This window comes from Stenella coeruleoalba (assembly GCF_951394435.1).
Source record: "Stenella coeruleoalba genome assembly, chromosome: 20".
Lineage (NCBI taxonomy): Eukaryota > Metazoa > Chordata > Mammalia > Artiodactyla > Delphinidae > Stenella > Stenella coeruleoalba.
In genome coordinates, this window is record NC_137166.1 from 44,142,130 (window position 1) to 44,168,292 (window position 26,163).

The window sequence follows — 26,163 nt, forward strand, 5'->3', positions numbered from 1 at the left end:
ATTTGTATCATGTTTTTTTATATTCCACATAGGTGATATCATATATTTATCTTTCTCTGACTTCACTTAGTATGATCTCATTCATGTTGCTGCAAATGGCATAATTTCATTCTTTTTTTTTTTTTGCGGTACACGGGCCTCTCACTGCTGTGGCCTCTCCCGTTGCGGAGCACAGGCTCCAGACGCGCAGGCTCAGCGGCCATGGTTCACGGGCCCAGCCGCTCCGCGGCATGTGGGATCTTCCCAGACTGGGTCACGAACCCATGTCCCCTGCATCGGCAGGCGGACTCTCAACCACTGCGCCACCAGGGAAGCCCAATTTCATTCTTTTCTATGGCTGAGTATTATCCCATTGTATAAATATACCACATCTTTTTCCTCCATTCCTCTGTTGATGGACATTTAGGTTGTTTCCATGTCCTGGCTATTATAAGTAGCGCTGCAATGAACACTGGGGTGCATGTAATTTTCCAAATTATGGTTTTCTCCAGATACATGCCCAGGAGTGGGCTTGATGGATCATATGGTAGTTTTATTTTTAGGTGTTTTTTGTTTGTTTGTTTTTTGTGGTACGCGGGGTCTCACTGCTGTGACCTCTCCCCTTGCAGAGCACAGGCTCCGGACGCGCAGGCCCAGCGACCATGGCTCACGGGCCCAGCCGCTCCGCGGCATGTGGGATCCTCCCGGACTGGGGCACGAACCCATGTCCCCTGCATCGGCAGGTGGACTCTCAACCACTGCGCCACTAGGGAAGCCCCTATTTTTAGTTTTTTAAGGAACCTCCATACTGTTCTCCACCATGGTTGTACCAATTTACATTCCCACCAACAGCGTAGGAGGGTTCCCTTTTCTCCACACCCTTTCCAGCACTGTTTGTAGACTTTCTGATGATGGCCATTCTGAATGGTGTGAGATGGTACTTGTGGTTTTGATTTGCATTTCTCTAATAATTAGCGATGTTGGGCATTTTTTAATGTGCTTTTTCTATGTAATCATTTAAAGCTAACTAGTTACATCTGTAGGTTTTGATTGGAAGGAAATCCACTGGTATGTTATCAAGTGAGAAAAGGAGGCTATACTTCAATGTGTCAGCACAATCCCAGTCAAACTACACCACTCCCAGCCATAACCTCCATTACGAAAATAAAGCTCCAATGTGGGTATGAGAGGGTATGGAGAAAAGGATGAAAGGCTTTTGATGTTGGCACTTCAGAAAATAGGTACAGATAGCTCTTTTTTCTGTGTTGTTTAAACCTTTGCAGTATATCTCATTTTTGGCAAAACATGTTACATAAATTTGGACTAGAACTCTCAAATCTTGAAAATAGAAATATGTATACATGGGCAAAAAATCAGAATCATTTCTTTTTAAAATTTATTGAAGTATAGTTCAATTACAATGTTGTGTTAGTTAATGCTGTAAAGTGACTCAGTTATACATATATTTTTTTATATTCTTTTCCATTATGGTTTATCACAGGATATTGAATATAATTCCCTGTGCTATACAGTAGGACCTTGTTGTTATCCATTCTATATATACCAGTTTGCATCTGCTAATCCCGAACTTCCAATCCAACCCTCTCCCAACCCCCTCCCCCTTGGCAACCTCCAGTCTACAGAGAATCATTTCTTGACATTCATTATAACATTTATTATAACTCAAAAAGTTAGAAATTGTAGAGAAAGTATAGATAAAATTTAGTAATCATTTCCCTCTTTAAAAAAAATGCTCAAATTTTTGTTATAAATTGTCCTCCAATGGGTTGATTGATATTTAGCTATGACCGATTTAATCTGTCACATAATACATGTTTACATTAAACTTAGTACGTAATATTTTTCTAAAGTGTGGGGCAAAGGTGGAATACACTGGATGGTGATTATTCCAAATACTGTGACTGACTACACCCCATGAGGTGTGATTAAGAGGGCAATGCAGTGACCTCACAGCAGTTGAATATGCATATGCTGCTAACAGTTTACTACTTTCAGTGGATAAGTTGTTTTAGTGTCTAGTTTTCAACGTGCAAACACTACATTTATACATCACATTTTTTACAATCTGACAGATCAGGTCATGAACCATTTTATTCTAGACAAAACAACCCCTCTGTTTTCTTTTAATAGGCTGCTAGATTTGACTTGCTATTTTAATTGGAATACTCATATACCATTGAGTACAATGGATTATTTTTATAGCTGATTTGAGCTGGATGCTGGCCTTTTCCAAATTTGGTATAGGGGTTGTGTTAGCCTCGTAGCTGATACTCTTTATATCTTAAAGACTTAGATTTTATCTACTCTAGTACTAGAGGAATTATATGGTGTAGCTCTTTAATTAGTTTTTTCTTGGTTCTTACTATATTCAGGAAACTACTACTTTTCGTGGATTTCAGACATACTAAAAAAAACTGCATAGAAACATATACTGTGAGACGCTAAATGCAAACAGACATTTCCTACATCTTAACAAATCAAAGTTGTATATATATACACACACATATACGTTTAAGAAAATAATGCTTTTTCTATAATTTCACATACACTATAAAAAGCTGAATATAAACATTTTCTCATGTTACTAAAGTGGAATAAACGTGTATGTATAGGAAAATATTTTTTTCTAGGACTCAGATATATAAAGTTGAATATAAACTTATAACTTATAGGCACAGAATTTCTTAGTTCACACCCGTCCGGGCACAGGGCAGTTCTGAATTGTTTCATCATCTCAATAATGTCAAAGACACAAGTTATTCCTGTGCCAATCTCAGTTTCTCACCTCCCCTGGTTGTAAAATGGCCATAATTCCAGGTATCACACAGACATAGAGACATGCATCCTGTATATAGGAAGACCATTTCCTCCTATTTTGTTAGTAAACAATATTTAACTGAAGCTCACCTGCAGACTTTTTGCTTAGATCTTCTATGGCCGGGACTGTTACCCACATGCCCAGCTGCAAAGCAATTAGGAGGGCAAGCATCTGGCATTTAGACTTAGGTGGGCAGCAGGCAATCCTGGCAAAGGGAGAATGGTTAATACCAATGGACAGGCAACCAACAGTGTCAGCCAAACAATATTGGCTTATTTCTTCATCTCCTTCATTTCTGTAGTTACATATCCTTTCTCACTTATGATGCTTGAGTTTTTTCTTTCTAGGGTGCAATCTTTTTCACTTCAAAAAGCTTAAGGTGTTTTTTGGGGCTTTGCACTTATTTTGTTAGAGCACCTCAACATACTAGAGTTGGATGCTTATTCATTCACTCTCTCATTCCTCTGATCAACAGATGTTTAATGGGAACCTACCAGGAATAGGCAGTGCACTAAGTATAAGGAAGTGAGAATGAACCCTCGCTTTGAATTTTCCCTGTTTTCTACATATACTGAAAGAAGTTAAATTCCCTCAGTAAAGCTTTGGTTGCATCCTACAAATTTTAACATGAAGTTGTCTCTTTGTCATTCATTTGAATGACAATCTGCCTAATGATAATTTGCTTTGATTTCCTTTTCTAAAAAAAAAAAATTATTTATTTTTATTTTTGGCTGCGTTGGGTCTTTGTTGCTGTGCGCGGGCTAAGCGGTGAGTGGGGGCTACTCTTCGTTGCAGTGCCCGGGCTTCTCATTGGGTGGCTTCTCTTGTTGAAGAGCATGGGCTCTAGGTGCTCTCGGGCTCAGTATTTGTGGCTCGCGGGCTCTAGAGTGCAGGCTCAGTAGTTGTGGCGCATGGGCTTAGTTGCTCAGTGGTTTGTGGGATCTTCCCAGAGCAGGGCAGGAACCCGTGTCCCTTGCATTGGCAGGTGGATTCTTAACCACTGAGCCATGAGGGAAGCCCTGCCTTGATTTCCTTTTTAATGTAAAAATTATTTATACAAGTATTTTAAATTTCCTTGTGGAGAAATGGATTTTGGCTGAGGCTTTATTTTCTAATTCACTAAAAGGGAGGCCAGAGATCATGGCATATGTCTCTTGTTTTTTAGAAGGTCTTAAAAAAAATTATCTAAGTCTTCCCTCTGACCTCACAGCACCCCACTTTTATTCTACTGGGCTTCTTTACATTATGAACCCCCTAATGGGGAAAAGGGCAACCTATGAAAAGCTTGTTTTAAAATTTTTCTCCAGAAGGAAATATCTAACATTCTATGAAGAAAGATGATGTAAGATCTTCATATAGTCACTGCACACATAAGGCCTTCCTCTCATATGATCTCTAATACACAATTAGGAAAACAAAATTAAGAATAAAGCCCCTCTAGGGCTTCCCTGGTGGCGCAGTGGTTGAGAGTCCACCTGCCAATGCAGGGGACACGGGTTCGTGCCCCGGTCCGGGAAGATCCCACATGCCGCGGAGCGGCTGCGCCCGTGAGCCATGGCTGCTGAGCCTGCGTGTCTGGAGCCTGTGCTCCGCAACGGGAGAGGCCACAACAGTGAGAGGTCCACGTACCTCAAAAAAAAAAAAAAAGAATAAAGCCCCTTTTATTTAACACACTTTCAATATGAACCAGACACTATTCTAAGGGATACAATGTACGCAATGCTACTAAGAAATATGGTTCTAATATTACTAATTGATAAATGAGAGAATTTGGTTAAGTCATTAGCCCTATAAGAAATGAGTAATAATGGTGAAGCCAAGTAAACACTAAATATTGGTTAAATCCTTTCCCACTCTGATTCAGTTCAGAGCTTGCAAACATTTAACAAGAGTTGAATGGAATGGAAGAATCTGCTGCATTTTTAACAATGTAGCCTTCCTCTAGTATGAATTATCAGATGAATAATTAGTTAGCTAAAGCAAATTGGTGCTCCATATAAATATTTATAATATGACTTCTGATTTCCCATAAGGGCTAATTGACCCTTGATGTTGAGAAAAGTTAGAATGATTAATGTCTCTAACACTGCTTTCCTAATAAGCCTTTCCACTTTCTTTATATTCATGGAGTTTTTCACTTTTTCACCAATTGATTAATGTCTAATAAATTCTGAAACACAAATACACCCCTCGCAATTCATAACATTTATAAGGTTTTAAATCAGTAACAAATATCAATTCTGGACTCCCTCACATCCACAGTATGAACTCTGATACTAAGTTGTTATCCTTAAATGCTTTCCCATATTCCTTACAATTAGAGGGGGTTTTGTTTGTGTTTTACTAGTATGAATTTCCAGGTGTCAATTAAATTCCAAGCTTCCCACATGCCTTCATTCACTCCTCTGTCCTGTATGAATTCTTTGATGTTGACTAAGGTGTGAGCCACGAATAAAGGCTTTCCCACATTCCTTACATTCATAGGGTTTCTCACCAGTATGAATCTTCTGGTGTCGACTAAGTTCTGAGCCACGACCAAAGGCCTTCCCACATTCTTTACACTCATAGGGTTTTTCACCACTATGACTCCTCTTGTGATGAGTAAGTTCTGACCTTCGAATAAAAGCCTTCCCACATTCCTTACATTTATGGGGTCTCTCACCAGTGTGAACTTTTTGATGTCGGATAAGTTCTGTGCTACAAGTAAAGGCCATTTCACATTCCCGACATTTATAAGGTTTCTCACCCGTGTGAGCTCTCTGATGTCTGGTAAGTTCTGAGCCACGACGAAAAGACTTCCCACATTGCTTACATTTATATGGTTTCTCACCAGTATGAACACTCTGATGTCGGACAAGATGTGAATCAGAGATAAAAGCTTTCCCACATTCCTTACATTTATGAGGTTTCTCACCAGTATGAATTCTTTGATGTAGATTCAGTTGTGAGGCACAACTATAGACCTTCCCACATTCCTTACATTCATAGCGTCTTTCACCAGTATGAATTATCTGATGAAGACTAAGTTGTGTGTCATAACGAAAAGCTTTCCCACATTCCTTACACTTATAGGGTTTCTCACCAGTATGGATTCTCTGATGTCGAATAAGGTGTGAGGGACGGGTAAAGGCTTTCCCACACTCCTTACATTCATAGTATTTCTCATCAGTATGAATTCTCTGATGTAAATTAAGTTGTGAGGTAGATGGAAATGGCTTTCCACACTCTGTACACTTATAGGGTTTCTCATCTATATGAATCCTTTGATGTTTACTAAGTTGCGAGTTAGAATGAAAGGCTTTCCCACATTCCTTACATTTATGAGGTTTCTCGGCAGTATTAATGCTCTGAGATTTAGTAATCTGAGCATCACGAATAAAGGCACATTTCTTATTTTCATCACTTTTTTTGCTTTCATGAATTCTCTGATGCTTAATCAAGTCTGACCTACTATTAAAGGCTTTCCCACATTCTCCACATTTAGATTCTTTTTCCTTATTATGACTTCCTTCATGTTGACTATGGTGTGATTGGTACCTGAAAGTCTTACATTCCTTGGATTCACAGGATTTTGCTCCAGTATGAGTTGTCTGAGGTGTTCTACGATCTGTGCGCTGAATGGAAGTGGATCTTTTTTCAGAGGTTATTGTGGCTTGTCTGAAACGTCCTTCCTGTAGCCTCTCCAAGTGGCATCTGATTTCTCTGTTACTTCTGACCCTAGTGTACTCAAGGGTAGAGTTTGTAAGTCTTTTTGTTATCTCTGGTTGAAATGACTGAACTTCATAACTGTCCTCCTTTAGCATCTTGGTTTCTCTTCTAGACTCCCAATCTGTAAGGTAACAAAGAAAATAGTGGGTATTTTCATGTTGCAGGAGAAAGGAAAGTTCTAAGGTAGAAATGACAAACTAAAAATAGTGAATAATGTAAACTCTTAACACTGCATTGCAACTTGAAAAAAGGGTTGGGGGGAATAAGAACAGAGAAAATGAGGGGAGCTTGTGAAGGAGGTGATTCTTCGCCTCTGGTAAGAATCAGAATCAGCTGGGGAACCTGTTAAAAATATAATGTCCAGGACCCAACCAACTAAATGAGAATCTAAAGGAGTAGGACATTATCTAACAGCAAATCTTCTCATCTCTAGCCTCAAATATATCCAGGTTTTGACTACTTCTACTAGTATCTCTAGTGGCGATCATGTTGTCCAAAGCCATCTCTCATCAAGATTAACAAAACACTATCCTGGAGTATCTCCCTACTTCCTCCTTATATTCCACACCCAACACAGTGGCTGTACTGTTCTTCTTAAAATAAGCTAGATCATGCCATTCTTCTGCTCAAAATTCTCCACTGTATTTCCCTCTCATGCAGAGTAAAAGTCAAAATCCTCCTGTGATCTACAGGGCCTTCCCTGAACTTGTCCTGCACTACCTCATTCTAACCTCACTGGCTATCTCCTCCCCTCAGCTGACTCTGTTCCAGCTCCCTGACCAACTGGATGGTCAAACTTGCCAAGCACACCTCTCCTTCAGAATCTCTGCCTGCAAATATCTTCCCTTAGATATCAATACGGCTCATTCAATTACTTCATTCTGACCTCTATGCAAACGCTGACTTAAGAGACCACTATTTTTTTTTTTTTTTTTTTTGGCCATGCCCCACGGCATCTCAGTTCCCCAACCAGGGATTGAACCTGGGCCCTGGCAATGAAAGCACCGAGTCCTAACCACTGGGCCACCTGGAGATTCCCCAAGAGACCACACTTTACAAAACAGGACGCTCATCCCTCTACTTACTGCATTTTTCTGCAGTACACATGTCATTTAATCTATTTCTCCAACATTATTATGAAAACTTTCAAACATAAAGAAAGATGAAAAGAATCAAACAGGGAACCCCCATATTCCCACTAGCTAGATTCTACAATAAACATTTGGCTCTATTTGTGTTTTCACACATCTATCTACCCCTCCATCCATCAATCCATCTTGCAGACATTAGTATACTTCACCTCTAAACTCAACAGATTATATTTTAACTTGTTTATTTCTGTATTGTCTGCTCACCCTTCACTGTACCTATACAGAGTAAATACTCAATGACTGGTGAGTGAATGGCCATTCGTTTTTATTTTTTTAATCTCCCTCACTGATTGAGGCAACTCAAAGTGTGGCACTCAATGTTTAAATACAGTGCCTTTCCCAGTGCACTTCAAAAAAAATACAAAATTCCCTACCAGACCTGCAAAATTCTGTAGTATCTGGTCCCTGCTTCCCTATTCACCTTCATTTTGAGGTGCTCTCACCTTGACTCACCATGAGCTCACTATACTGGCATCCATTTGACTCCCATATCATGCCAATTACTTTCTCATCTTAGACCCTTTCAGGAAATGTTTCATATTCCATGAATGTTTTGTGTTCCAGGATCTCTCCATGGCCAGTTTCTCTCATTCTAAATATCTTAATTTTCTGTCATGTATCCTGTTCTTTGCTCTCGATCTTTTTCTCAGTTCTGGAATTACATATTTGTTCATCAGTTTATCTACTGGTATAATTTCTCCCTAAGTGGCCTAGAACTAACATAATACTTATTGTATGCTCCGTGATATAAGCAACCCCAGCATACAGTTTAATTAATGTTAAATAAACTAATCACTAGATTAAGCGTATTTAAATGGAAATAAAGAGAAATAAGCTAAAGATAATGAGATTAGGAGAGTGACTTGAGATTCACTTATCACTCCATGCTTCTAATTGTTTAACAGGTGATAGAGGTGTCTTCCTGCTCCTGATTCCTGCCCAGCTTCAAAATGCTCTCCCTACATCACTTCTGATGCATATGGCAGTTAACAGAGAAGCAAGCCTGGGCCATTAGAGCAAATCTGTTCATGTGCCTACACCAGTGTCCTAGAATATTGACAGTTTTACACAACAATAAAAATCTATGTAATCCTACTCAATAACAGCCTAATCAAAAAATAGGCAGAAGACCTAAATAGATCATACAGATGGCCAACAAGTACATGAAAAGATGTTCAACACTGTTAATTATTAGAGAAATGCAAATCAAAACTACAATGAGGTACCACCTCATCCTGGTCAGAATGGCCATCATCAAAAAGGCCATCATCTCCTGGGCATATATCTGGAGAAAACAATACTTTGAAAAGATACATGCACCCCAATGTTCACTGCAGCACTATTTACAATAGCCAAGACATGGAAGCAACCTAAATGTCCATTGACAGAGGAATGGGTAAAGAAGTTGTGGTACATATACAATGGACTACTACTCAGCCATAAAAAAAGAATGAAATAATGTCCATCCATGTTGTTGCAGCAACATGGATGGGCCTAGACATTATCATACTAAATGAAGTAAGTCAGAAAGAGAAAGATATATATCATATGTATCACTTATATGTGGAATCTAAAATATGACACAAATGAACTTATATATGAAACAGACTCACAGACATAGAGAACAGACTTGTGGCTGCCAAAGGGGGTGGGTGTGGGAAGGGATGGATTGGGAGTTTGGGATTAGCAGATGCAAACTTATTATACAGAGAATGGATAAACAACAAGGTCCTATTGTACAGCACAGGGAACTATATTCAATATCCTGTGATAAACCATAATGGAAAGAATATGAAAAAGAATATGTATGTATATGTATAACTGAATCACTCTGCTGTACAGTAGAAATTAACACATTGTAAATCAACTATACTTCAATTAAAAAAGTGAGCTTCAATAACTACTATTATCAGATAAAACAGACTTTAAGACAAAAATTATAACTAGAGACAAAGGAAATTTTATAATTGACCATTTTATAATGACAATTTTATAATTTTATAATTACTATATAATGATAAGAAGGTCAATCCATCAGGAAATTATGTATCAGTTATAAGTATATATGCACCTAATAATAGAGCCCGAAAATACATGGAGGCAAAAACCTACAGAATTAAAGGGAAAAAGTGGCAATTCAACAAATTGAAGACTTTAATGCTCTATTTTCAATAATAGATAGGTCGACTTGCCAGATCAACAAGGAAACAGAAAACAACATACTCTTAAAAAACCAATGAAACAAAGAAGAAATTACAAGAGAAATTAGAAAATACTTTTCAGTATGAATGAAATGAAAACTCAACATACCAAAACTCATGGGATATGGTTAAAACAGGTCTTAAAGGGAAATGTACAGCTTAAATTGCCTATATTAAAACCACAAAAGATCTCAAATCCATAATCTATCTTATACACCTAAGGAACTAGAAAAAGAAGAGCAAACTAAACCCAAAGATACCAGAAGGAAGGAAATAAAGAGAGAAGATAAATAAAATAGAAAAAAAATAGAGAAAATCAACATAACTATAAGTTGGTTCTTTGAAAACAACAAACTGACAAACTTTAGCTAGAATGACCAAGGAAAAAAGAAGATTCATAATAATACCAGGAATGAAAGTGGGGATATTACTACCAACATTACAGAAATTAAAAGAATTTCTAAGGAATACTATGAACAACTATATGTAACGAATTAGATCACTTAGATGAAATGGACAAATTCCTAGAAAGACAACTACCAAAACTAACTCAAGAGGAAAGAGAACATATGAATAGGCCTACAAAGAGATTGAACAGTAATTTAAAAATCTTCCCAGCCCGTGCGCCTAGAGCCCATGCTCCGCAACGGGAGAGGCCACCGCAGGGAGAAGCCAGCACACCCCAGAGAGGGGTGGCCCCTGCTGGCCACAACTAGAGGGGGCCTGCGCATAGCAACGAAGACCCAACACAGCCAAAAAAATAAATAAAATAAAAAATAATAAAAAAACCTTCCCACAAAGAAAAACCCAGGACCAGATGGCTTCACTGCTGAATTCTACTAAACACTTAAAGAAAACGTAATACAAATCGTTCACAAACACTTCAAATACAAATCCCTCACAAACACTTCAAAAAAACAGAAGAGGAGGGAATACTTTCCAATGAATTCTCAGGCCACTACTACCCTGATATCAAAACCAGAAAAAGGCATCACAAGAAAACTATAGATCAATATCCCTTACTTAATATAGACACAAAAATCCTCAACAAATAAAACCAAACTAAATCCACCAACAAATAGAAAGGGTAATAAATCATGACCAAGTGTGATTTACCTGGGCAATGCAAAGTTGGTTTAATACCCAAAAATGTATCAATGCAATATACCATATTAATAGAACAAAGGATACAGACCACATATCTCAATATTTGTAGAAAAAGCAGTTAACAAAAGTATTCTAAAACCCTTTCATGATAAACACATTTGACAAACTAGGAAAAGTGAAGCATTATTCATAGTAGCCTAAAAGTGGAAAACCATCCAAATGTCCATCATTTGATGAATGGATAAACAAAATGTGCTATAGTCACAACATGGAATACTATTTGGCAATATAAAGAAATGAAGTAGTAGTATATGCTACAGCATGTATGAACCTTGAAAACAAACATTCTGCTAATTGTAAAAGCCAGTCACAAAGACTACGTACTGTGCGATTTCATTAATATGAAATGTCTAGAACGGCCAGCTCTATAGACAGAAAGCAGATTAGTCGTTGCGTAGGGCTGGGTGTGGGGAGTGACCACTAATGGGTATGGGATTTCATTTTGGGGTAAAGGAAAATGTTTTAAAATTAGATGGTTGTCATGGTTGCAAAACTCTGAATATACTAAAAGCCACTGAACTGTATCTTTAAATGAATGAATTCTATGATATGCCAATTATATCTCAACAGAGCTACTTTTAAGTCAGGACAAAACTGGACTCAAAGTGCAGGGTAAATGGTTGTCTCGTGGGAAAGAGGAAGGCACTTCCTTCCTGAAATCAGAAGGAATAAGAGCAAGGGTAGCATGAAAGTGGTAAGTGGAATGAAAATTTGGGGCCTCATGCTGAAACATCCTTACTTTCTTCTCCAGATCTCAGGCTTTCCAGGGAGCTTTCCTACCAACATCTCAGAAGTGCTGCCTGCCTTGTCACAGGCCAGGTGGGTGACCACCTGCCATGGCCTTTCCCATATGAGTAACCATTACTCACCTGGGCACCATTCTTTTGTCTCCTTGCTGTTAACCATCCAAGGTTCCTTCCCCTGCTCCAATAAGGAGATCACATCTGGCTTAGAATCAGAAAATCCTGTTCAAGAAAGAAAAAAAGGACCAAGTTATGTTGTGAGTGTCCCAGAATTAAAATCAGTCCATGATTATTAGGAAAGAGGAGTAAGTAAATTAAGGGTCAGAGGAAAGGATGAAGAAGATAAAGTCTGATGGAGCAGCCAATTTCTAACTTCACAAGGCACAAAAAGCGTTCTTTGGTAAGCAAGAATCATTAATTCAGTCAAGCACTTGGGAGGCACTCACAAGAAATTTATAACAATAAACATAAAAATTCCAGAAGGCCAATTCTGAATTCTGGAGGGCAGGTAAACTTACCCAGTGAGATCAGGATATTATAATTCTCCAACATCACATCTCGGTACAAATCCTTTTGAGCAGAGTGCAAGCACTCCCACTCCTTTTGAGTGAAGTAAATGGCCACATCTTTGAATTTCAAGTCCTGAAACCACAGATAAAAACACACAGAAATTAACGGGCAAAATCTTTACAATAAAATAAAAGAAATTTTGAAAAAGCAATTCAATAGGGGAACACCGTTGGGAAAACAGGATGTGCTGGACCTTTCAACATGAGTAAGTCAACAGCTCAATATCAAAAACAAACAACCCAATCCAAAAATGGGCCGAAGACCTAAATAGACATTTCTCCAAAGAAGACATACAGCTGGCCAAAAGGTACATGAAAAGATGCTCAACATCGCTAATTATTAGAAAAATGCAAATCAAAACTACAATGAGGGATCACCTCACACCGGTCACAATGGCCATCATCAAAAAGTCTACAAAGAGGGCTTCCCTGGTAGCGCAGTGGTTGAGAGTCCGCCTGCTGATGCAGGGGAAACAGGTTCGTGGTCCGGTCCGGGAAGATCCCACATGCCGTGGAGTGGCTAGGCCCGTGAGCGATGGCCGCTGAGCCTGCACGTCCGGAGCCTGTGTTCCGCAACGGGAGAGGCCACAACAGTGAGAGGCCCGTGTACCGGAAAAAAAAAAAAAGTCTACAAAGAATAAATGCTGGATAGGGTGTGGAGAAAAGGGAACCCTCCTACACTGTTGGTGGGAATGTAAATTGATACAGCCACTATGGAAAACAGCATGGAGGTTCCTTAAAAAACTAAAAACAGAGCTACCATATGATCCTGCAAGCCCCTCCTGGGCATATATCCAGAGACAACCATAATTCGAAAAGATACATGCACCCCAGTGTTCACTGCAGCACTACTGACAATAGCCAAGACATGGAAGCAACCTAAATGTCCATCTACAGATAAATGGATAAAAATGATGTGGTACATTTATACAATGGAATATTACGCAGCCATAAAAAAGGAATGAAATAATGCCATTTGTAGCAACATGGATGGACCTAGAGATTATCATACTAAGTGAAGTAAGCCAGACAGAGAAAGACAAATATCATATGATACTGCTTATATGTGGAATCTAAAAAAAAAGGATACAGGCTTCCCTGGTGGCGCAGTGGTTAAGAATCCACCTGCCAATGCAGGGGACATGGGTTCAAACCCTGGGCTGGGAAGATCCCACATGCCGTGGAGCAACTAAGCCCGTGCGCTACAACTACTGAGCCTGCACTCTAGAGCCTGCGAGCCACAACTACTGAGCCCACATGCTGCAACTACTGAAGCCTGCACGCCTAGAACCCATGCTCTGCAACAAGAGAAGCCACCACAATGAGAAGCCCACGCACTGCAACAAAGAGTAGCCCCCGCTCGCCGCAAGTAGAAAAAGCCCGCACGCAGCACGAAAGACCCAACACAGCCAAAAATAAAATAAATTTATAAAAATAAATAAATAGATTTTTTAAAAGATACAAATGAACTTATATACAAAACAGAAATAGACCCACAGATATAGAATACAAACTTATGGTTACCAAAGGGGAAAGGTGGGTGGGGGAGAGATAAATTAGGAGTTTGGGATTAACATATATACACTACGCTTTATAAAATAGATAATCAATAAGTACCTACTGTATAGAACAGAGAACTATACTCAATATTTTATAATAACCTATACGGGAAAAGTATCTGAAAAAAATATATGTATAACTGAATCACTTTGCTGTACACCTGAAACTAACACAACATTGTATCAATAAATTGATTATACTTCTATTAGGGAAAAAAAAGAAAGAAAACATGGATAGGTCAGTGTGGAAACAAGGATGATCACAGCACACGTTCTTGGTGCACACATCATTTTTTTTTTAAATTGAAATACAGTTGATGTACAAATTATATGTTTCACGTATATAACAGTGACCCACAATTTTTAAAAGTTATATTCCATTTATAGTTATTATAAAATATTAGTTACATTCCTTGTGTTGTACAAATCATTCTTAAACATGCTTGCTACTACAGATATAACCTCTCGGCATTATCCTCTTCCATTGTTTATTCCCAGGCCTGGGTGGATAGAGTCCAGATAATTGGTGTCTTCCAATTAAATGAAGCTGTACGTACATGTACATAGCACATGCTATGTTCAGCACATAACACTGTGACCATCTCCTTCCATTCTCTCATTTTAAAAATTTGTTTAGAAGTCTGAAGAATTCAGGAATTTCCTGGCTGTCCAGTGGTTAGGACTCAGCGCTCTCACTGCCAAGGGCCTGGGTTCAATCTCTAATAGGGGAACTAAGATCCCACAAGCCACGCGAACAGAAAAAAAAAGTCTGAAGAATTCACAGATATCTTTAAAAATCTCTCTCTCTGAACATAGGATTTGGATATAACTTATGTGATTTTATTTCTTAAAAACTCAGGCTCATATTCAATTCTAGCTGTTTTACTTGTCACTATAAATAGACATAATTTTCATTGGCTGTATGATGCCCCATCTTATGTATTCAATGTTCTTATTTTGCAGCACTAGCTTAAACAAGTTCTCTTGCGGTTACAAGAGTCGTTACTTCTCAATAATTTATGCATCTGGTTAAACTGTTCCTGTTACAATAAGTTGTCCCTAACTATACTCTCCTTGGTCCAGAACTACCAGGACTGATGAAGTAAGATCCAGACTCACATTGATGTGACCCAAGATGAGTATACACCACACAAGTTCAAAATGGACCCACGGACTCCTTGGAATATCACATAACTTCATATACTGAATCTATCATATTCCCAGTCAAAAAAAATCTCAAAGCTAAAGACACGGGCAAATACTGAGAATGCAACAAATCAGTGTCAATTACCTTCTTGTTTATCTGGAAAACCCAGGTTTGCAACATGGAATCTCACTTAATGAATCACCTCCACTTCATCAAAGCACAGCTCGAACAAGGAGGTACAAAATTTTCAGCAAGGGTTGATTCCCCCATTCCATCAGTACTCCTGGTGGAAGGATAAGCACTTATGGAATGCTAAGGGGTTTTCTGAATAAATAGCTAAACATTTGTTGGAGAACAGAGAGAGCACTTATGGGACAGCAGCCTTTGGTAGCATCACTCATTGGAATAGGAAGAAGTGGGGAACAAGTCCCTTGGAAAGGCTCAGGGAGGCAGGCAGTTTCAGGAAAAAGAAATCCACTGTTGAAATCTTCCAGAATAAAAAATGCTTTCAAAGGAGAGAAGAAACATCAGTTCATATAAACAATGGCTTTTAGGGTTGCAAAACCAGATCATTTATCTCCTGGGCTCATCTAAGAGAAAAGAAAGCTTAAAAAGGCAAAGGAAGAAGAAGCAAGAGCAGCCCTGAGTCACCAGACTGACCTCAGAGTTCCCAAAGGACTGAAAATGAATTTTCCTCTTTCCTCCTCTGTTCCTATCTTCCTGCTTTTGGCAACCCAGTGTGTACACACACACGCACAGAGTCTCTTTCTCTTTCTTGACTTGAAGGAGAATAACAAACCTTTGCTTTCCCTGAACCCCAGGGAATCCAACTGTCCATAATGTATTGGTTCTGCACTGCAAAGACCTGGGACCTCTAGGACCAGGCCCTCAGAGTAAGGAAAAAGTAGAAGCAGCACTCCCATTCTCAGGGGCTACAAGGAAAACTGCCTGACTTGAACTCTGGCTGCTGGTGGAAGGAAAATATTCTCCCTGGAGGAACTGTAACCACAAATTAGCCCTCACACAGGTCTCAGCTCCCATTCCTATTACTAAAATGAATCTAAAAAACCTACCATCTATGAATCTACTTTAACGTGGTTCTGGTTTGGCGGTGCTCCTGGAAGAAGCAAGCCCAGATGTGTCCTAGAGGAACAACCTTAACCCAGACCTCAAGAATCCATGGGTAGAATTCCAAGGAAAATGACCAAAGAGTCAAAAATAATAAAACAACACAACACTGTGAATGAACTAAATGCCACTGAACTGTACACTTTAAAATGATTAATTGTATGCTATGTGAATTTCACCTAAATAAAAAATTAAATAAAAATGAAACATGCAAAGAGGCATAATTCCATGATCCAAGAGGCAGGAAAATCAACTGTTTCAACTTTCATTATATTTGAAAATTTCCATAATAAAATGTTGGAGGGAAAATATCACACCTGCAAAAATTTACATATTATGCAGATAACGCAGGTATATGATTTTTAAAAAGGGGGTAAGGTATTAAGAAACAAAACTCCACAAAGATAACAGGTAGATTTAAAAGAAAAAAATTTAAAACTTCTAGAATAAAAAACACAATACCTAAAATTAAATCATACAATGGCTGGAATAAATATCTCTGAAGAGAAAAATTACTGGGCTGAAATATTTAAAAAGAAATTACGCAGAATGCTATCAAAGACAATGGGGGAAAGTATAAGAGGTTAAGAAGATAAAGCAAGAAGGTTTAACAGATATCTAACTAGAGTTCTAGAAGAAAAAAGGAGAAAGGACTGAAAAAGGTAGTAATTGAAGACATAATGTCTAAGAAATTTTCACAACTGGCAAAAGAAAGCATTATTCAGAAGCCAAATGAGTCTCAAACAATAAATAAAAAGAAATCCAGGGCAATTATATAAAAACTGAAGAGCATTAAAAACAGAGACTATGTTAAAAGTAATTTGATATTAAAGACATTGTCTACAAAAGAATAACAGTCTGATTGACAGATGTCTATTCAACAGCAACAATGTAAATCAGAGATGACAGAATAAAAATTCTCTCTCACAAGGGAGGACAAAAAAAACATTTTCAAAAAGCCAAAAGAACAGAAATTCATTAATGTATGTACTTCCAACTAAAGGAAAGTGTTCCCAGATAGAGGGTTTGAGATGTAAGAATGGTGAATGGTGCCGTTCTTTAAAATGGCAAAAATGTGGATAAACTAAGCTAACATTCAATATATAAAATAATAAAAATGTTTTATGGACTAAAAAAAAACAATGAAAGAAAAATACCTGACTACAATATAAGTTGCTTGATCAGCTGGAATATCTACTTCCTTATACTATTCAGCAAGAGCATAAAGATGTTCTTTAGTTTCAGACACTGGTAAGAAAAGTATGTTAAAATGTCTAAGGTAACCAATAAATAAACAAACACAGTTCATAACTTTCAAACTCACAGAAGGGAAAAGGGAATGAGATAATAAAATACAGAAAAGGTAGAATAAAAAGCACAAACTAAGTCAACAAAGATACTTTCAATTATGTCAGTAATTACAACTACTGTATAGACTATATGCTCTCATTAAAAGATACAGTTGGTCAAAAACCAAAGCCCAGTTATATGCTGTTTATAAGAGACATATCCAAAACATAAACATCCAGAAAGACTGGAAGTAAAAGGCTAGTAGATAACGTGTACACACCTAAATAATAAATATATATAGTACATACACACAAAACAAAAAGGAACAGAATTATGACAGATAAACCCTCATCATTATGGGAGATTTAACATACCTCTCAAAATAACTGACAGATAACACAGATAAAAAGTCAGTAAAAATAGAGAACACTTAAATAATAAAACTAGTGAGCTTGATTTATTGGCCACATACAGAAAAATGCACCCAACTCAAATAATAATCATCTCAATCATATCTGGAAGATTCAGAAAAACTGACCACACTGGACTTTAAGACAAGACAGAAACATTTTTCATGAATACATACTAATAAAAAGATGTACCTTAATAGGATTGCCTATGGGGGGTGGGTGGGAAATGGAATGGAAGAGAAGTAAATAAATAATCAGAACAAGTGAACAACCTTGCCCAGACCAATAACAATGTGCCATGAAGTGAAGATTATGATTAACACTGCACTCAAAGCCTCCCCCCATCCAACCAAGGGAAGAAGAAAAAAGAAAAGAAGGGAACACTATGACATATTTTATGAGGCTAGACCAGAAGTCAGCAAACTTTTTCTATAAAGGGACAGAAAGTAAATATTTTATGTTTAAAATTTTATTTATTTATTTATTTTTGCTGCATTGGGTCTTTGATGTTGCGCACAGGCTTCTCATTGCGGTGGCTTCTCTTGTTGCGGAGCATGAGCTCTAGGCACGCGGGCTTCAGTAGTTGTGGCTCGCGGGTTCTAGAGCACAGGATTGTGGTGGGGCTTAGCTGCTCCGCAGCGTGTGGGATCTTCCCGGACCAGGGCTCAAACCCATGGCCCCTGCATTGGCAGACAGATTCTTAACGAGTGCGCCACCAGGGAAGCCCAAGTAAATATTTTAAAGTCTGTGGGTCATTACTGTCTCTTGTAACTACTCTACTCTCACAGGGGCATGGAAGTAGCCGTAGACATTACATGAATGAATGAGTGCGGCTATGTTCCAATAAAGCCTTACTTATGGAGACTGAAATCTAAATTATACCATTTTCATATGTCATAAAATATTATTCTTCTTTTATTTTTTTTCTAACCATTTAAAAATGTAGAAAACATTCCTGGCTTACAGGCCAGGGCCACAGTTTGCTGACTCTTGGACTAGAGTAACCTTGACAACATAACTTGCATAAAGATTTTATGAAAAATGGAAATTATAGGCCAAGCTTACACATGCTACAGATGTAAAAATTCTTTTTTTTTTTTTTTTTTTTTTTTGTGGTACGCGGGCCTCTCACTGTTGCGGCCTCTCCCGTTGTGGAGCACAGGCTCCGGACGCACAGGCTCAGCGGCCATGGCTCACGGGCCCAGCCGCTCCGCGGCATGTGGGATCTTCCCGGACCGGGGCACGAACCCGTGTCCCCTGCATCGGCAGGCGGACTCCCAACCACTGCACCACCAGGGAAGCCCAGGTGTAAAATTCTAAATAAATTATTAGCAAACTGAATTCAGCAATATGAAAAAGAATCATAATACATCATGGCCAAGTTAGGTTTCTCCTGGTATAACATAGTATAAATGATTTTAGAAATCAATTAAAGTTACTAAGCACATTAGCAAATTAAAAGAGAAAATCCATAAGATCACCTCAAGAGATGTAGAAAGGTGTTTCAAAGAATTCAATATTCATTCGTGATTAAAAATTCAGAGCAAATTAGGAATAAAAAGTAATGTCTCTAACCTGATAAAGGACACCTTGAAAAAAACCAAAAATCCAAGAGAAAGCATCATAAATAGAAGTGAAACATCAAAGGAATCCTCTCTAAAACTGGGACTAAGAAAATGTGCCCACATTCTCACCAGTCAATACTGTTCTGGGAGATGGAGCCAGTGTGATAAGACAAGAATTAGCACCAAATAAAGACTGAAAAATGGAAAACATCAATATTTACAGATAACACAATTATTTACACACAAAAAGTGTCCTTATTCATCAATGATATGATTATCTAAGTTAGATGACCCCAAATCCAAAAGAACCTACAAGATATTACAATAAATGAGAGTTCAGCAAGTTGGATGGATATAAAATCATTATCTAAAAATCAATTTCATGTCTGTATACAAGAAACAATGAGAAAATTAGTCTAAAAATTAATACCATTCACAAAAAACACAAAATATTAAAATACCTAGGAATAAAATTAACAAAAGGCGTGTAAGACTCCAATTAAAAACTTTAATTAGAAACCATTATACAAGACTGAAATCAGCAGAGTTATACCACATAGAGTGAGAGGAAAACTCAATACTGTAAAAATGTCAACATTCCACAAAACGATCAAAGATTCAATGTTGTACGAATTGATATCCCAACTGGATCTCTATGTAACTTGATCAGCCAACTCTAAAATTTATATGGAGAATCCAAAGGCCAGAAACAGCTAAGTCACTCTTCGAGGACAAGACTATGATGGTAGAGGAAGATGACTTACCAAATATCAAATATTATTACCAAGCTGTCTTAATTAAGACAATGTGGTTTTGGTGGAGGGATAGACAAATAGGCCAGCTGGGAAAAACAAACACACCAGTGGATTAGAAAGGACAGAATAGACCAAAGCGTGTATATATATATATATATATATATATATACACACACACACACTTAATTTATGACAGAATTGCCACTGAATTACAGAGAGGAAAGGATGATTGTGGAGTAAGAAATTTGGCCTCCAAAGAGAGATTCTTGCCTTTGTCTAGCTAATAGGACAACCTCTAAACACTTGCAATTCCCCAAGTGACAGGAGTGTCTTTATTATTTATGGTGGGCCCCCAAGACCACATATGTTAGTTTATGCTAACGAAACGATGTAGGGTAGGGGCTGGCCATGCAAGAAAGACCAACCATGTAATCAGCACCTTGGGGCTTTGGGTTATGTGATAGCAGCTTGACTTCCAGGCAAGTAGGGAAGGGAGATGCTGGAGATTGCATTTAACCACGTGAAAATGATTCAATCTTGCCTATGCAATGAAGCGTCAATAAAAACTCTAGGCACTGAGCTCAGGTGAGCTTCCCTGCATGTTGTCACATATCAATAATGGGAAGGTAAACTTCAAGTTTGGAACCCTCTCAGATTCTATCCTACGCATCTTTTCCCTTGGCTAATTTTGTTGCTGTTGTTGTCCTATCTGTCCAGTAAGACTGCAAGTTTTTTTTTAATCGAAGTATAGTTGATGTACAATATTATATGTTACAGGTGTACAATATAGTGATCCCTTGGCTAATTTTAATGTATCCTTTCCCTGTGATAAATGTGACCATGAATTAATAGCTTTCAGTGAGTTCTGTGGGTCTTTCTAATAAGCTATTGAACCTGAGGGTGGTTATGAGAATTTATCGAAATGGAAGAAGCAAAATTGGACCCTTGCCATACACCATGGTAAAAATCAATCCCAAGTGAATTAAAAGCTTAAACACAAAAGGCAAAACAAAACCATTTATAGAAAACATTATGGGAAAATATCTTTACTCTTAGGAGAAAAGAGATTTCTTAAACAAGACATACATAAATTAGTAAAGGAAAACACTGTTAAATTTGATGGCATTAAAATTGAGAATTTCTACTATCTAAAGGTTAGAAGTCAAGACAAAAAATGAGAGAAAGCATGTACAGCACATATGACTGACAATCCACAATATTTAAGGAATGCTTACAAAGCATTAAAGGGAACGAAAAACGGGAAATATAAAACTCAATAGAAAAATTAGAAAATGAGATGAAATGGTACTTCAGAGAAGAGAAAGCATGAAAGGGGGCTCAACCTCATTTAAAACCAAGATACGCACATTTAAATTCAGAATAACCTAGCAATTCATGCCTACCAAATGGGTAAAAATTGAAGTCTGACAGTACCAAGTATTTGGTGAGGATATGAAGTAACAGGATTTATTACTGGGTATAAACACTAGAACAACTGGGCAATGTCTAGTGAGATTAAAGATGCACATACCCTATGACCCAACAATTCCATTTCCAGTTATATAACTAGAGAAATTCTTGTGCATGATACCAAGAGACAAATTCAAGGATGTTCACAGGAATAATGATTGTAATATGAAAGAAAAAATATATATTTATACAGTGGATGGCTATACAGTAGGATAAATTCACAATGTGAATGAATCTCCTGAATATACATTGAGAGACAAGTAATGAAGTTGCAGAAGATTCCAAACAGTTTGATTTTATTTATATCAAATTTTAAAATGACAATAAACACATATGATTAAAACTGTAAAGAAAAGCAAGGGAAAGAAAAACATAAAATTCAGAATAACAGTTACCTCTGAAGGGCAGAAAAGGGAATTGGATTGGGATGATTCACAGCTCACATGGGGTTTTTAACAATGCTTAATGCTCTACTTCTTAAATATGGGTGTTCACTCATTCACCACACCATAAACATTTTTTACTATTCAATATTTAATAAAAGCAGTTTTTAACGAGAGTTACAATACAGTGTGACAAGAACAGATGCAACACAGGGGAATGCAGTCACTCAGAGGCAGCAAGCATAATCAGGAAAGTGAAGTAGGCTTCACAGAACCCTGAGAAAGTGGTGGTGAGGGATAAGCGCCCCTCTTGTGCTTCTTGTGCCATGGAGGCCAGAGATAGCACTGGGCATTCTGAGAAAGGCTAAAGTCAAGTCAGAGAGGGAGCAGAGCAATGAGACTGAAAACAAGTATCAGCTCGCGAGACCTTTAGAGGTTCTCACAGGTCAGGGATTTTTTTTTTTTTTTTTGCCGTGCCACGTGGGTTGCGGGATCTTAGTTCCCCGAGCAGGGATTGAACCCGCGCCCTGGGCAGTGAAAGTGTGGAGTCCTAACCACTGGACCACCAGGGAATTCCCTCACAGGTCAGGGATTTTAAGCAGGATACATGAGCTCCGATTACAAGTAGAAGAAACTTCCTATGGGAAACGAGGTACAATGACTTACTTAGGTTGAGAGGTATGTGGAGAATTTCCTGTAACAAGTAGAAGATTAACTGGGGCCCTGAAAAGGAACAGAACTCCAGCAAACAAAAACAGACCAAGCAGCATTCCAAGCAGAGTGAACGTGGTAAGTTGGAGGTAGAGAGGGAGACTAATTGAATCCTGTGTGTCTGAGGAGCAGACAGTTCACTGGGGTAACTGGTGAGGGATTCTGGGCAAGGAGTAGATAGAAGCAATGCTGAAGAAGTCCAAAGGGATCAGAACAGAAAGGTCTTGGGTGACAGTCACCTCTGCCAGGACTCAACATACCATCTTTACTCACCATTTTACTCCAATACTAGGATTGGTGCTCTAGTAAATATAGAATGTGCTTTTTAGTAAATAAACAATGAATGTGAAAGAGCTAGAGCTTTATCCTGAAAGTAACAGGGATTCACTGAATAAAGGAAGTGACATAACTGGACTATTTTATTTTTGAGGAATAACCTAGAGCCAGGGAGTACGATTAAATTAACGTATCACCCACTTCCACAAAAGTCTCATCTGGCACAGAGATAGTGGAGTGAGGTCACAGGGCACGAGACCGAAAAGGAGCAGGAAAGGGACAGATGCAAAGGGATCTGCCACCGCACTGAATGTTGGGGAGATCAGGAAGTAGGAGCTGGGGACCTCCCGGTTGCTGGTGTAAGCGCACATTCAGGTAAATTTCCATTACCAGCATATTCCTCAAACCCTGTAGACTACATTATACAGAAGAAGTTATGAGGAAGCCATGGTCTGAGAGCTAATAAATGGTGGATATTGGGTAAGACTCTACGCTTTTATGCAGTGCAGAGCCTCTTATTAATACAGTGAAAGGACAATGATCACTCTGAGGAGAGGAGGAAACAGAGGGAGAAATGGACAGTCGAAGGTTGAAGGGCAAAGGGGAGCTAGACTTTCTTCCTCACCCAAATATGCTGAGAATTGATGGGGAGACTGTAGTCCTCTTCTGAGAATCTTAGGAAGGGTCTGGCCAGAATGGAAATTGGAAGACAAATTCAATAAGTTCTCACAGGATTCAGAAAAGTCAAAGAGAACGGAAGAAACAGATTCATCCAGAAAAGAAAGAATATTTCTTTAGTCTTTAGGGTGAAAAGAATCCTTGAAAAGCAAGTGGACAGAATTAATAAAGGAAGACCTTCACTCAGACACATCCGGGAAAAAAAAACTCCGAATCTCACATACTACAAATACCATGCCATTCTTTAAAATCAACTAGAAATTTTACAGCCAACATTCTCTAGTTATATCTCAAACCAGATACCTTAAGGATTAAATTGTTTAGACAAAAGTACTTTAGAAAAATGAGTGACTTTCTATTTTTGTAGAGAAGACCTTCTGGCATGACATAAAGAGAACATTTTTTGAAAACTCTGAATCTTAAAAACACACAAAAGATACATTAACCGTGAAAAAATATTTCTAAAACAACCTGTAAATGACAAAGAGAAAATATGCTTAACATATAAACTGACAAATGGGCAAAAGAAATCAGTAGGCAATTTAGAAATCCCAACTGTACCATTTATTAACTGTAATTTTGGACCAAGTGACTTAACAGAATCTATTTTCTCATCTGTCAACTTAGAATAATAATATATTTCATAAAATCTGAGATGCCACTGACCGTAAAGCCACCATTACTTTATATACCACGAAAGAAAAAAATGCAATCAATGAAACTATAACTTGAAGGGAATTGACAAACCCATCCTGATTTCAGAGAAGTTAAAATATGGGGGAAAAAAGCATCACTGAATTAATGAAAAACAGTCATAACTGACTCATTGGGTTGTTATGTGGATTCAACAAGATAACACATATCAAGAGCTTCAAACTACAAGTGGCTCAAAGTAAACACCCAATAAGTTAGTTGCTTCTATTAGTAATATGATCCCATTCTGTGAACAAAATTACATACCCACACATATGTGCAGACAAAATAATTTAAAAACATTAATAGTGATTAACCTCTAGGTGGTGGGACCATGGGCCATAAACTTTAATAACTTACTCAAATTTTGAAATTTTTGCAAAACTCCTATATAACTTTAATCGTTAGAAAGAGAGCAATTAGGTTATTTCTATTTGGAGGGGTGGATATCTAAATCTGAAAGGGGCAGGCAGGCATTCCAGGCTGTTAGAAATCTGGAAGCAAATAGGCTACTGCATGTGACTCTGGAGGGGACAACAAAGAAATTAGTGAGACTTAACTAAACTTATTCTGTTCTTCAACTTCCCTGCCAAATCACGGAGGCACATCCTGTCAAGACTGTTATAGCACTGAACAAAATCCAGGGAAATGGAAAATCCAGATCAGATAAGACAATGTATGCAAGGCAGACAGCCCAGGTTTAGGTTCCTGGCTTGTTTAGGAGGAAACCATCTCTTCCCCTTTCTCCAAATCACTACTGTAAATCTCTTGGCTAGAATCCTGAAATAGGATAGTGTCCTGAAAACAGAGAAGCCCTTTCCAAGAAGAAAATTGCAAATACAACTTACCTCCGCCATGACTTTTGATGAACAGCAGCTCTTTTCTCCTCCTCTTCTGGATTCTTAGAGAAGGAAAAAGGTAGAAAATGGTTAAGAAACTAAGAGACAGCAGTTCCTTCCTGGAGCCCAGAGGAGGCCGAGTCAGAACAAATCCCTACCCCACCCCAGGCACTGAGAGGGAGCCCAAAACCAAAGAAGCCTGCAACCCCACCACCCTCTCTCATCTTCAAAAAGAAGAGCAGGCGACCTTAGGGGCCCTGATGGGAGTCTTGGGAAAGACTCCCAGACTGTGGCCTCTTTCCTCCATAAGAACCTGACTTTGGGTATTTTCAGACCCCAGTATCGTACACTGAGCCCAGATCTGCGGCTCCAAGAAACATCCTAATTGGATTCACCTGTTAAAGAATCCCACATTCCTGTCCTTTAGGCTGGGGGCACCTGCCTGGGCCTTGGTGGCCACACGGTGAAAGAACAGAGAAGCGGAAGTAGGAGGGCGTCCCAGCCCAAAGCTCTAGAAACCCCCCGACACCACCATAAACAGCCCCAGAAGCGCCATTCACTGCGCTGGAGAGCGAGCGGCTGCAGCTGTGCCACTTCTTGGGCTGGAGAGTGCAATGGGAGCGCAGTCCCGGCCTGAGGTAGACGCCCGGAACACACCCACCCGCGCAACCCACTCAGCGCCCACCAAAAATGTACAAAGAAGGCGCCATTCCCAGCTCCAAAGGGCAGAGTCTGCGACGTGGCCACATTGGGCGCGCGCACACCGAGCCACAGGGAGTCCCGCTTTGATAGAGTACCCACCACAGCACCGCGAGGCACTGGTTGCCGAGCACCGGTCGTCTGGCGCACAAACCAACACCAGGGAGTATCTCACGGACTTTCCCCAGGCAGGAGGCCACACA

General features: G+C 38.7%; 1 protein-coding gene across 1 annotated transcript; it reads right to left on the reverse strand.

Annotated features, from left to right (window-relative positions):
• Positions 1-1,325: 1,325 nt before the first annotated feature.
• LOC307178734 (uncharacterized protein) lies at positions 1,326-26,163 on the reverse strand. Its single transcript, XM_079907212.1, has 5 exons — positions 26,063-26,163; positions 25,271-25,323; positions 12,307-12,430; positions 11,915-12,010; positions 1,326-6,647 (listed from the first exon to the last, which is right to left on the reverse strand). The coding sequence occupies exons 2-5, from the start codon at positions 25,277-25,279 to the stop codon at positions 5,212-5,214; spliced, it is 1,665 nt and encodes a 554-aa protein (XP_079763338.1). The 5' UTR covers positions 25,280-25,323; positions 26,063-26,163; the 3' UTR covers positions 1,326-5,211.